Here is a 14,863-nt window from a genome sequence, read left to right as displayed (position 1 = left end):
GCCTCCCGAGTGCTGGGATTAAAGGCGTGTGCAACCAAGATATATTTTTTAAAAATAACTTAAAATTAAAAAATAAAAATATGGGCTATACAAAAATGGGGGGCGTGAGAATGCAGAGACTCTTAGACACCTGATAAGAGAATCTGACCTCATTCATTAAAGGTGAGAATTTTTCATAAATGAGTCAAGTTGACACTTATTTTGGTGAGAACAAAATAACTTTATAGAAAACAGCTATCAAACTAGAGAACTTGCTCTAAGAGCAATATGCCTGCTTAGTCTGGGGACTCAGGGACAATCACAGCTCAATTCTTTGAACTTCTGTCATCCAGGTACAGCTCACTGAAAATACTCGATAATGTCATATTTCCTAGCTGGTGCAGGTTGGACAGAAAGACAAACATCTCCTGGATGATCCTGAAATGAGGTTGCAGACAGTGGTTGCAAAAGATGGGCAACACCTTTGTTAAAAGCCATCGAGGAAGCTCTCACTGATTGTTTTCTCCAGGTGGAAGGCACATTCTATGAATGTGAGGCCATTAACCCAATCATCACGGCTTTTAAGAATGCAGATGCAGCCTCCACCCTCATTCTAAAGTGTCAGGAACATCTCCAGGAGTATGGACTAATCACGCGAAGAAGAAGCCAGTGAAGTTCTTCTGATCCAGATCTCTATGGTCACAAAACTAGGCCATGGAGAAGTAAACATAGGAAACATAGAGCTGCAACTGGATGTAGCTGGTAATGGTAGCCTCACAGTGAGGATGGTAGTTCTGTTGCACTCAGGGTGCACAGAGGGCAGTGTGGTGTCAGCACTGACAAGAACATCATGGCAAACCCATTTTTGGGTTATTGGGTAACCTAAGAATGTGGGTTTCTGGCTTGTCTGAGCAAGTCTGAGGCACCGAAAGGAGGAAATGGAGGATCATGGACATATTCCATCATGCCTGGCTTATGAGACGCTGGAAGCTGAACTAGGGCTTTCTTTATGCTAGGCAAGCTCACTACCAACTGTGCTGCATCAGCAATCTTTCCGTTTTTTTATGCATTTTAGCATTTGTTCTTTGGACAGCATGATTAGGGAAAAGGTAGTAAATACAAATTACCAATATCAGAAATAAGAGAGAAGGCATCAATACAGATATAATAAAGTAATAGGCCCTAACTAAGTTATGATTTATATCGCTAATTAGATATATTTTTCACTTCTAAAAATGATGTTCTCTCAGGAATAAGTAAGTGATAAACTAATTTTCAGATCAATGATCAAATTTGCCTGTTTTCTTCATCAGTGACACAGAATGTGTTAATTCAGCCAACTGCTTTCTTTTCTCCCCAGGGTTGATGTTGGTAGAGCAATCAATGATCAAATTGCATTGAGCACAGAATTTCTATGATAATGTAAATAAGCAGCACAGTAGATGGCAGAATACAGATGGCAAAGTTGTAGGTGATTGCAAAAGCACTGTTAATGGTCTGAGATGCTAAGCTCTCTTTAAGATGATGAACTGTATTCTGAATAAAATTTGTGGCAAGTTTAAATATTTAAAAACAATATCCCTTAAAATAGAATGGAATAGCTGAAACATAAAAACTAATACATATGGATGGGGGCAAAGATAGTTTGTGGTAGACAATGTGGCTAGTACGTCCAAGGCCCTGGATTCCATGGCCACAATCACAAATGCTAAGTATTTAAAATTACAGTCAAGTATTTAATACTACTATTTTTATTACTAAAAATCTATGGTTATGGAGAAATTTAACTTTTATTTGTTAATCTCATTTTACTTATCAGTACAAAATTGTTTATTTGTTTGTATTTTTGAGAATGGGTATTACTATGTAGCTCTGGCTGTCCTGAGACTTGGTATGTAGACCACGTTGTCCTTGAACTCACAGAAATCTGCCTGCCTCTGCCTCCTGAGTGCTGATATTAAATGTTTTCACCATCATGCCCAGCTTGGATTTTTATAATATAATCTTTTAGAGTAAAAAAAAAAGGAATTTCTGTAGCTTTAAGGATGTTCAATAACTGGATAGAAGTGCCTCATCATTTTTTCTACTTTAAACAATACTCTAGATTTATAACAAAAGCTCATAATTTACATAATTTAAAAATACCTCTCCTAAAAGTGATTTGACCATCACATTTATTAAGTGTCTAAGATTTCAATTTCTATATTCCTTTTGCATTGGTTTTATTAGGTTTCTTTTTCTTCTAGAAATACTTCCTTATGCTCTGAGTGTGTCATCTATGTGGTACGTTGCTTATGAAGGGTGGACTGGGAATGGACCTGGGAATAAAAACATGACATTGAAGTTTTTGGTTTGATGTGCTTTGAAATAAGAAATGTCAGTATTCAAATATGAATTTTCTTTGTTTGAATGAGAAATGTCTCCGACAGGCTCGTGTATTTGAACACTTGGACCCCATTTTGTGGCATTGTTTTGGGAGATGGTACAGTCTTGCTGAAGGAAGCATGTCATTGGCAGCAGATTCTGAGAGTCTTTATTTAATTTATGCTTTGGGTGATAATCCAGTACTATAGTATTGATCCTGTATCTTCAAGTGCTTACGTTTAGGCACTAGGGGCTCCTTAAAGCTAACTGCTACGTCCACTTATCATGTTTTTCTTCTTTCTTTTACTTTTGTTTTTCTCTTTTGGCACATCCTTATTTTCTGATACTACAATAAGTGCCAGCCATAAAATAAGTCATTTCTTCAAAGAGATCTGGCTTCTTTTCAAGACTGGAGATGTATAAGCATTCAGTGTAGAGTACTTGCCTATCTTGTGCAAGACCCTTGACTTAATCCTCAGCTCCATGCATAGGAAAGAAAAGATCATAGAACTAAGGACAAGATAGGACTGTACAAGTTTGATAAACATATAAACTATTCTTGTATTCTTTGAAGTGTGAGGACAACTATCTTAGAGTCAAGCAAAGAAAGGCTGAAATTTGTGAAGAAAAGTTCTGAAATAATTACTATAATTTTCTTCATACTCACTCAATATTAAAATGATCAGCACATAGAGATTCTTTATGTCCCCAAAACCCAGTAGAGGCTGGAGTGATGACTCAATGGGTATAAGCATTAGCAGAAGCCTGTAGACCAAGCTCAACCCTAAGATACTACCCACATAAAAAGTCAAATGTGATGGCACACATCTGTATGCCAGTATTCCTATTGTGATCTGGGAGATTGAAGAGGATGGTGGCCAGAAGCTCCAGCTAGCCTGCAGCACAGTGACAAAAAAAAAAAAAAAAAAAAAAAAACAAGGTGATAAGATGTCACTTTACAAAATTTGTCATCTTAGCTCTACATACATACATACACACACACACACACAAGCACACACACAAATATGTGTGTATACACATATATATTATTTTAGAAAAAAGAAAGGAAAAATTGCCTGGCAGAAATATGAATTCTAAATAAAATAGCTATAATACAGCATCTAAAACTTGAATGAAATATATTTATTGAAGGCTTTGTCTGTTTTAGGCAGTATAGAGTGTATAATTTCACACCCAAAGATATTTGTAAAATTAAAATATATAAAGGTGAAACGTTTATTTGAAATCAATACAGTCAGTAGATGGCAGAGTTGAGACACCAAATAAGATCGATCTGATTCTCTAAGGTTTGAGAATGACATGCAGAAACCTTTTTCGACTTCCATTTTATTGAAGTATAGATGACAAAAAAAGTCTACGAATTTAAGATATAAATGGGATATAGCTTAGTAGAGCACCTCACAAGCATGAAGCCACTAGATTTAATCCTTAGCACCACAGACACATGGAGCTGTGAATTTCAGGCTGGAATGTAAGTTGGTGGTAAACTGCTTGCCTAGCATATGAAAGTCTCTGGATTAGACTCACAATACCCCTCTGCCTCGAAAAAGATGGACTAAATGTTTATACAAACTTTCATGTGAAAGTCAGTTACTTCTGATAGACCTCAACCATAATACAATATTTTAAAATTTTCTGTATCTGTTCCACAGTAGTTACTTAGCAGGTAAAATCTGAATCAGTCTGACTCACATACATGCTGAAAGTGAGGACTACTAAACATAATGTCTTTTCTCCAAATCCATTATTAGACTTGTGCACTAAATTAGGTAATGTGTTACAAATAAATAGTCCACTGAATGCTATCTATTAAATTCATGTAGTTTACATTTTAGGATATTGAAGATGTTATAAACTCTGTTTCAAGTAAGAAATTTTAATATATAAAAAGATAAGACATTTAGGAGAAAACAAATCTCAAAAGCTAATCTTTTTCTCTCTCTAACATCTTCTTAGCATGTAACAAGCATGATTCTGAAACAGTTACAATGAAGCAGGTAAAGGAAGACAGCGCGACTTTGACTTAAATGCTTTCTAACACACCCTATTATAAATACTATAGTTTTAATCATAAAAGCAAATTTGGATGACAGACTTTGAAGCCATAGAAAAGGCAATAAATCAATATAGTAAAAAAAATCCATTTTAATGTCTACATCTTTCATCTAACTCATGAATAAAATTCATTACTTCTTTCCTCTTATCAAATTTTTATATAGCCCCTATTATGTGCCATAACGTCATAGCTAGGAATCAAACAAATGAGAAATAGTGCTGTCACAGGGATAACAGTCTTGGGTAGAAAGCAGACAGCTAATAAATATAACAAATCAGTGTCAGATGGTGATAAATGGTGTAGGAGGAATCACAGAAGATAGAATATTTCCTTATTGAGAAAGTGAAGCTGCACAATGACATGACTGCAATCATCAAACACAGACAGATACATTTGGAAGGGAAGAGCACAAGAGTTGAAGCCCCAGTGTAGAGGATTGTGATAAAATAGTCCTGCACTAGCTCAGAAATGAGCATAATAAAGGACAGGGCAAGTGCTCTGTAAGGAAGCAGGAAGCCACAACAAATCAATGAGTAGAGTAATAGGAGATGTAGGGAAGATTTCTTCTGCAGGGAAATGACAGTGGAGGATTGAAACAGTTGTACCTTATAGGTGATTCTGAATTCTTTGGCTTTTACTAAGGGAGATATGAAGCCACTGAAGAGAAGATAATATTTTTTTTCAGGCTGGCTCTTAATAATATAGACTAGCCTAGTCTGGAACTCATTACACAGCATAGGTATAATTCACAATCTTTCTTACCTCCTGAGTATTGCCTCTATAGCTATAAACTATCATGCATAGTAAAGAAAATTTAAAGTGTCATTCTATCTTGCTATTTTAAAAAATTAGGGATTTGTCAGAGATATCTAAGTGGATAAAAGTACTTGCTACTAAGCTTGATGACCCAAGTTCAAGCCCTAGAACTCACAAGAGTACTGACTTGTTCAGTTGTCCTCTGATCTACTGGCATGTGCCCCTCCCTCTTCCTACAAAATAAATCAACGAAGAGGAAAAAAAAGTTGAGTGGGCAGGGAAGGGGAGGATCTTGGTAAACCTGGAGAAGGTAGGGAATATGACGACATTGTACAAAATTCTCAAAGAACTGATGAAAAAATCAATGTAAAAATTTTAATTATGGCTGGGCGATGGTGGCGCACGCCTTTAATCCCAGCACTTGGGAGGCAGAGGCAGGCGGATCTCTGTGAGTTCGAGACCAGCCTGGTCTACAGAGCTAGATCCAGGACAGGCTCCAAAGCCACAGAGTAACCCTGTCTCGAAAAACCAAAAAAAAAAAAATTAATTATGTGGAAAGTATAAAAATATACTTGAGATGGTAGTGATGATGCATTAATCATACATTCTGATGTTGTGACAAATACTTGAGAAAAACAGTTTAAAGGAAGGAGATTAAATTTTGCTTATAGTAACCTATACTTAGAAGGTTATCAGTGCATGGCTGGTTGAATATATTGTTCTGAGTCTGAGTCAAGGCAGAATATCATGGTAACAGGAACATGTGGCGGAGGTTATTCATGTTATGGTAGTCAGGCAGCAGAGAGAGACAGGAGGGGTCAGAAAGAAGCTACTCTTCAAAAACACACCTACAGTGGCTTATTTCTTCCACTGAGGCCATACCTTCTAAAGCTTCCAGTAGATGAAACTAAACTTTCAACACATGAGCCTGTGGGATCACTTAGTATTCAAACCATCACAAATAGTTTTGTTGTAAAGAGGCAAGAAGTACTACTAACCATGGCAAGAGCAGATTATTTTGAGAGTGTAAACTGAAAAAACATCCCAATAAAAACACTGATTTTTCTTATGCTAGACAATTTAATACTAAAATTTACATGAAAATGTAGTCCATTATCTCTTGGGTAGGTAAGAATTTACAAATTACTGTAGAATACCATATTGAAGTGGAACTACTTCTAATTTATATTAGAAGATACAACATATCTTCTGAAAGGAGAAAGATAAACTAGAATAGAAAACCCAGAAATAGATGAAGTACATATGGAAATCAGGATAAGTAAATATAACTAAAGGAAATATATAACTAAGAATAACTAAAATGAATATAGTGAGGAGGGCCTATTTGTTGAATGGGGCTTGGAAAACTGGACAGTCATCAAAAATCATACTCATAATTCACTATATATATAACAACTACAAGTAAAGCCATTAAAACTGATGAAGATCATAGTTTGTTAATTTATGAACGTATTTTGCTTTTGTGTTGGGCACTAGAATCTCGAAATTTCCAAGACCCTTTTTTCTTTCATCTCTAGAGCCTCCTTCACTAAACAAAACATCAAACCCCCTTCTTTGAAACATGTATGTACTCACTGTTACTGCAGCTTATTTGATGTCCTTATAGCACATTGTATGACACTTATTTAGCATATGGTATTATTTTCTTGATGCACAGGCATGGATCTTTACAAAACAGCTAACTTTGGTTTTATAATTCCCAACTGTAGAACAGACCTTAACAATTTACATCCTTATTTTTGCTTTCCCAACCCTGTTCTCTGAATACCTTGCTGTCAGAGTAAAGTGAGGTAAAGTAGTCTTGTAAAATGTAGAAGAGTCTAAAAGAATACAGAACTAAAACAAATTTTCTCTGATACAATAGTTGAAACCAGGAGTCTCAAGTATGCAAGGGAAGCATCCTATCACTGAGCTATCTACCTCCAGTCCAGGATAAATAAAATATCAAAACACTAACAGTGTCCCATACTTTTCTCCACCCCTCTCTCTCATTAGCTATAAAAATGTAATGAGAACATCTACTTTTGGATCAAAGCCTTGGGTGAACTTGATGCCTTGTCACTATAATAATTGCTAACAAGCAGAGCACTGTGGAAACATGGCCCTCAAACACAGAACAACAAAGATGGGAGTAAACTAGTTCTCTCCTATACAGAACACTATTCATTAGATGTTACATGGAGATTTCTTCAGTAAATCAACTTTTAGTTGAAAGCAGTGCATGTACTTCAGAAATGCAGAGTTCAAACTACATCAAAATGTAAGCAGTTCTGTGAACATGTTTTAAGTTACCAGTATACTTACAGTTTTTTCGTGATTTTCAAAAGCCTCTCTGGCTTCTTCGTATGTGCAGACTTCTTCTTTGCACTCACGCTCAATGTTGCCCTGTCTTATTTCTTCAAAAAGCCCATTGGCTCTTGGGTAGCGTTTTAATACTGAGTTGGCCTTTTCTCCCGTGAGGAAAACTAAAAAGAGATACAATAATAAGCATAAAAGGGCAGTAAGAAACTCATGTGGGAAACTGATATATAAGAAGAAAACTGTTTGTCCTCAGAAAACACAGACAATATTCTAAACATCTTTCAGTAAACCAGGAGTGAAAAAATGTTTAACTTCAAATGAAAGCATTTGATAGCTTCTTCATAATGGGAATATATGCTTTTAGTACACATGGCTCGGGGCAGGAACAGTAACATAATGACCCATGTTATATTCAGACTTAAGCAGATTCTTGAACACCATGACTGTTTAAAAATAGCAATAATGATAACGTTACTTATATTCATTACTGTAAGTGGATACTCCAAGGCATACTGCAAGCAAACCAAAGGCCAGTTTTTGCCTACCTAAAAATAAATACAAATCCAATTGACCTAATAATATAAACCTAGAGAACTGTTACTTAAAGAAAAGACTTAACATGGTGAGAGTCTCATTACAGATCTTTGATGCTTGTAAAAGATAAAGAATATACTCTATAGAACTTTCTGGAAAAGAATGAAATATAAAAGATAAATTTATCTACAACTCAGTTCAAAAAGCAGTAGTAATAATTTCATTCTAAATATAGTATAGCTGTACTTCAAGGTATCTAATCTCATTTCAACATATTTAAAGAAGATTATTTCTTCATGAACAACTGTTAGCATGTGTGCACATGTAAACACATGCAAACACAGATGCAGCATCCTTTTTATTAAGTTCCATTTTCTTCTTTTCTGCACGAGGTCATCATGATTTGGTTTATATTTTATATACATGATTCATTTCAATTCAGATGATAAATTTTAATTAACAAAGCTTAATCTGTATTTGAATTTCATAAAACACAATCTTCAAAGTATAGTTACATGGCCAGACGAAAAGGTTTCCAAACCTGAACTTAGTCATAAAATAATCTTCAACAGGTGCAGTCCTATTGACGAAATGTGTCATCATTTTCAGGATAATTGATTTCATTGAAGCAAACATGGTAATTTTAAAATCACATCACTTTACGCTAAACAAACTTACCTACTCTCCCCTCCATTTCTCCCTCTCCCTACCTTTACTCCTGATCACAACACATTTTTAAAAGTTGTATTTGTAATGAATTCCCAGGCATTCCTCCTATTACCACAGTTTAAGAACCGATACCCTAAGATCAGTTCCTCAGAAGATGGTTCTGAGTGTTTATGGAAAACTTTTTTTTAAAATCAGATTTAGACATATTTTATTGTGTGACTTGTAAGGTCTTTAAAATATATTTAATATATACATTGCAATTATCTTAAAAACAAGTGTGTCTGGTTTTGGTTTGACTATGGAATTCTTTCCAAGACATATTTCACAAAATGATAACATTTTAGCCCCAGGTCATATTTATATCAAGACTTCTTTTTTTTCCAAGACAATCTTTTTTCCCTTCTTCATCTGTTTCTTATGTAAAGGGATATGATTTTCTGGACCCACACCCACCCTCTCTAATAATCTAGTGTTCTGTGCTGAATATAGTTCTCAGTAAGAATCAGAATTTGATCCAATTTTCATCCTCCATATTTGGAACACAATAATACGTTAATTCATTTTAAAATATCACCAGCTTTCATATCACATTTCCTGAGCATAAATCAAATAATACACAATAAGATTTTTTGAATTTTCAACAAGAAAAAAGCAAAATACCACGAAGAGGAAATTATCTTCTCATATGCTAGCTAAATGGGAAATAAGTGTTACAGAAAGTAGCTCACTCCTAAAAGTAGAAAGCAAGCTAACTGTAAGGTGATATATCAGGACACAAACTTCTAATTCCAGACTAATCAAATTACCAGAAGCATTCCACATAAACATCTCTTATGTATTTCTTCTACCAAGAAGCAAGGTAACATAATACTAAGAACTCTAGATGTTGGCAAGAAAACTTATCTCCTTGCCAAATCTACTTAAATGGAAGATATTAAGTGAAGTAAAAGTTTGATCAGTAGTAAAAAATAGTATTATAGATAAGTTGTATCTGCCATATATCAGGGAATAAGAAATAAGAAAAGAACATTTGACAGTATTTTAAAAAGTGGTTTGGAAATCTAATGGACTCTGAAAATGATAAAAGAATGGGGAGCGTATGAGACAGTTAATCAGGTGCTTGCCAGCAAGCCTATAAACCTGATTCTGATTTCTGAAATCCACAGTGGAAGGTTAGAAATTTTACATCTATTCTCCATGGACCATGTGTGTGCACACACACATAAAAAATTATTTTTTATTTTTATTTTTAATAGAGTAGAATATGGAAGCTATAACTTACAGGATGAAGTTACATTATCTCTTTATGTAGTTCCTTTCTTCTTTAATATATATATATATATTACTATATATATTAAATATTAATATATTATATAATACAGTTTCCCATTCCTCAAAGCCTTCCAGATCCTCCCTAGATGCCAAACTTCATGTTTTCTTTCTTTCTCTTTAGAAAACAAATAGGTGAGTAGGGCAGTTGTGGTGTATGCCTTTAATTCCAGCATCCAGAAGGCAGAGGTAGACAGATCTCTGTGAGTTCAGGTCAGCCTGATCTACAAGAGCTAGTTCCAGGACAACTAGGACTGTTACACAGAGAAACTCTGTCTTGAAAAAAATAAGTAAACAACAAAAACCAACTTGCGAAACAAAGAAAAAGCACAAGAAACACATCCACACCAGCCAACACCATAGAAATATAAAATTGGAAACTATAATATACAAGCAAAAGATCAGTAAGACAATAAATGCCCAAACAAAACAATGAGACAGAACATTTACTAAAATACCATTGAGTTCATTTGAGTTGACTGTCTACTGCTGCACATGGGGCCTACTCGTAAGTGTAGTGAAACTCCATTGGAGGAAACTAATTTTTCTTTTGCAAGCAATGTAAAATTCAGGTATCTTCTTGGTTAGGGAATGTACATTTTCTGTTCTCAATGCTGGGACCCTGTCTGGCTTGAACCTGTACAGGTCAAACACTGCACAATATCCAGGCAACAAGGCTTACCTCAGGACTTTTCCTGACTGGATAGACTTGAATTAAGAATTTAAAATTCAAACTTAAAAGCTAAAGATATAGCATGGTGTTAATGCTAAGTATATGTAAGGCTCGGTGATCAATCTTCAGTTTAAAAATAAAACAAGATAACCCACACCACTCCTGGGCCTTACCTGAAATGCTGCCAGACTTCCATTGCTCAGGTGCAGGCCACACCAGTCAGAAAAACATGTGAGTGATATGCCTGCCAGCTGAACTGTCACACTCACCAGATTTTGTTCCCCAAGACCCATTCCTCCATCTGCCCCTCCAACTTCTGTCCAAGTTGGGAGCTTGCCTTCTGAGGTTAACTTGACCTTTGGTGCAGTAGGGGTCACTGTTCTTCTGACTAGTATAGCCTGCACACATTCTTCTGATTAGTGTGGTCTCCACTTGAGTAGCAAGAGTCCCTAAGGGCAGGACAGGACAGGGCATGTCCTTGGGTCAGGCAATGAGGTTGGAGGGACTTGAAGAGAGAGAATACTAAAATTAAGAAAGTCAGAAATGAAAAAGGGTACATAAGAAAAATTGAGGAAATCCAAAGAATCAAAAGAATTCACAAAACTAAAATATATAAAAGAAATGGACAAATTTCTTAACAGATAACACTTACAAAAGTTAAATCAGGATGAGATTAATAATTTAAATAGACCCATAAACCCTAAGAAATAGAAGCAGCAGTCATCAAAAGTAAGCCCAGGACCAGACAATTTTAGAATAGAGTTATACCAGACATTCAAAGAAGAGCCAATATCAATATTCATCAAGTTATTTTGCAAAATAGGATAAAAGGAACATTGTCAAATACTTTTCATGAGGCCACATTTACTCTCATACCCAAACCACACAAAGACTCAAAAAAAAAAAAAAACCACGCAAAATTACAGACCAATTTCCCTCATGGACATTAATGCAAATATACTCAAAAATACAGGAAAATCACATTCAAAAACACATCAGAAAAATCAAAGAAGCAAAAATATAAAATGAAAAAAAAAGCACATTCAACAAATGGTGTGTTGCGGGAGGTCCTTCCGTTCCTCCAGCCTATAGCCGCTGAGATACCAGCCCATTGGGGTGTGGTCTCTCTCCCTTTAAAAAAGCGGCCACTTCCCTCTCCTCTCTCTCTTCACTTCCTGCTCCGCCGGCGACTAGACTCCCTTCATGGTTGCGCAGAGGGCTGTTGTCTGGGATGGAGATCTGTAAGTTTTTTCCCCTTTAAATAAATATCACCCTATTAATCATAATTCCAAACTGGTGTGCATTGTTAGTGACTTACGCCTTCAATGGTGCTGGCATAACTGGATATAAACATGTACAAAATTGAAAATAGATCCATATTTATCATGATGCGTAAAACACAAGTCCAAACGGATCAAAGACTTCAACATAAAACCAACCACACTAAACCTGATAGAAGAAAAGTAGGAAGTTCACTTTAATGCATTGGCTCGGGAGACCAATTCCTAAATATAACATCAATAGCACAGACAGTGGAAGCAACAATTAATAAATGGAACCTCCTAAAAGTGAAAAGATTCTGTAAAGCAAAGAACATGGTCAAAAAGACAAAACAGCTGCCTAAAGAATAAGAAAAGATGTTCACCAACCCTATATCAGACCAAGGGCTGATCTCCAAAATATACAAAGAACTTAAGAAACTGGCCATCAAAAGAACACATATCCAATTAAAAATGGGGTACAGACCTAAGCACAGAACTCTCAAAAGAAGAATTTAAAATGGTTACAAGACACTTAAGGAAATGCTTAACATCCTTAGCCATGGGAGAAATGAAAATCAAAACAATACTTAGATTTCATCTTACACCTGTAAGAATGACAAAGATCAAAAACACTGATGACAACTTATGCTTGAGAGGATGTAGAGTACCACTCCTGCACTGATGGTGGGAGTACAGACTGGTACAACAGGCGCTTTGAAAATGCTTTATCAGAAAATTAGGAAACAACCAACCACAAGACTCAGCAATATCACTTTTGGGTATATACCCAAAGGATGCTCAATCATACCACAAGGACATGTGCTCAAAGATGTTCATAGCAGCATTATTTGTCATAGCCACAACCTGGAAAGAACCTAAAAGCCCCTCAACAGAAGAATGGATAAAGAAAATTGGTACATTTACACAATGGAGTACTTAACGCAGTGGAAAACAAAAGTTACGATATCTTGAAATTTGCAGGCAAATGGATGGATCTAGGAAACATCATATTGAGTGAGATAATCCAGACACAGAAAGACAATTATCATATGTACTCACTCATATGTGGCTTTTAAACGTAAAGCAAAGAAAAAAAATCAGCCTACAAATCACAATCCCAGAGAAACTAAACAACAATGAGGCCCCTAAGAGAGACATAAATGGATCTAATCTATATGAGAAGTAGAAAAAGACAAGATCTACTGAGTAAATTGGGAGAGTGGGGATTGTGGAAGAGGGTAAAAGAGGATAGGGGAGGAAGGGTGAGGAGCAGAGAGAAAAAATATAATAATAAGAACAATAAAAAATATCATTTGCCACGATCAAGTAGGTTTTATCCTAGAGATGCAGTCACGGTTCAACATGAAAAGATCTGTTAATGTAATCCACTATATAAAAATATTGAAAGAAAAAAAAAACACATGACCTCATTAGATGTTGAAATTTTTTAACAAAAATTCAGTACTCCTTCATAATAAAAGTGTTGGAGAGATAAGGGTTACAAGGGACATACCTAAACATATTATAGGCCATATACAGCAAACTAACAGGAACACCAAATGGAGAGGAACTAAAAGCAATTCCATTTAAATTAGGAACAAGACAAGGCTGTCCACTAGCTACATATCTATTCAATATAGAAATACTTGTCTTTTGTATAATCATTGTCAACCCTGTAGAAATCATGTGAAGCTCTGTAAACAGTTCCTCACTTGCTGGATTACACACCAATGAGTTTGTTCAGTGATCTTTCAGCTGTACTTTTACTGTATAATGCCGTATGGCTCACAGCAGGAAGGACTTTGAAAGATTGGGATACTACATTGATGGAGGAAGGTCCTTGGTTAAAAAAATAAAGAAACTGCTTGGCTGGCCCTCATAGGTTAAAACATAGGTGGGAGGAGTAAACAGAACAGAATGCTGGGAGGAAGAGGAAGTGAGCTCAGACTCGACATCTCTGCTCTCAGGGGCAGATGCCTCAGAGAGATGCCATGCCCTGCTCCCGGGCAGACACACGCGATGAAGCTCCAACCCAGGATGGACATAGGCTAGAATCTCCCCGGTAAGACTGGTTATTAGAGATGGGTTGATCGAGATATCAGAATTAGCCAGTAAGGGCTAGAGCTAAAGGGCCAAGCAGTGTTTAAATTAATACAATCTCTGTGTTGTTATTTCGGGGCATAAGCTAGCAGGCGGCCCGGGTGCGGCCTGGGTGCTGGGGACGCAGCCCCGCCGCTCCTATTACTACAAATGGCACCCAGATGTGTGGACAACTGAATCCAATGAAAGCCTGAGAAAGCTTGGGAAAGAGTAAAGCATGTTTTCTTGGTAGCTGCCATTTCTCATTTCTACTCTGCTTGCTATAGTCAAGTAAGCGCTCTCATCAAAGAGAGGCTTCCTGACTCAGCTTTAGCTGCAAAACCCTGCAGCTCATTAAGAGGTCCTGCCACAAAACACTTAAAACAGTGTTGATGAAAAGCTGAACGCATGATTTTTGGTTTTCAGCCATAGCAGGAAAAAAGCTGCGCCGTTTAAAAATGCTGGCTTTCTGGGCTGTCCTGACAGGGCAAACTCTGACTCTTTTACGCAGGCAGTTGATGTGGTTTGCAAGCACAGGCTGCTGAAGCTCGCTTGCTGGCAGGAACATTGAAACACTGTAGACTTATGGCACTGAATGTGGCTCTGGCCGGTACCTCAGGCACAAGGTTGGAATGGCAGAAAGCTAAGGAATGGACTGGACCTAGCTGGCAAAGCCACGGCTTTAGTCCTATTGATATTGCTTGGTAAATTAAAGGCTCGTGTGGTTAGAAAAAGAGAGATATACAGTAAAGAGAGATTCAAAGACAAAGAAAATTTCTAAATGGTTTGAAGTGTGTTAAAAATATATGCAGACTAAAA

At 36.4% G+C, this 14,863-nt stretch overlaps 1 protein-coding gene across 1 annotated transcript in view; it reads right to left on the bottom strand.

The window, feature by feature from the left end:
- Prrg1 (proline rich and Gla domain 1) overlaps positions 1-14,863 on the bottom strand; it is a 101,411-nt gene that overhangs the window by 20,722 nt on the left and 65,826 nt on the right. The window contains exon 3 of the mRNA XM_026784697.1: positions 7,502-7,662. Coding sequence (XP_026640498.1) covers positions 7,502-7,662 — 161 coding nt within the window. The remainder of the gene's footprint in view (positions 1-7,501; positions 7,663-14,863) is intronic.

Source organism: Microtus ochrogaster, chromosome X (assembly GCF_000317375.1).
Source record: "Microtus ochrogaster isolate Prairie Vole_2 chromosome X, MicOch1.0, whole genome shotgun sequence".
Classification (NCBI taxonomy): Eukaryota; Metazoa; Chordata; class Mammalia; order Rodentia; family Cricetidae; genus Microtus; species Microtus ochrogaster.
The sequence above is the reverse complement of the archived record's forward strand: the minus strand, read 5'-3'. Positions and strand labels throughout refer to the sequence as shown.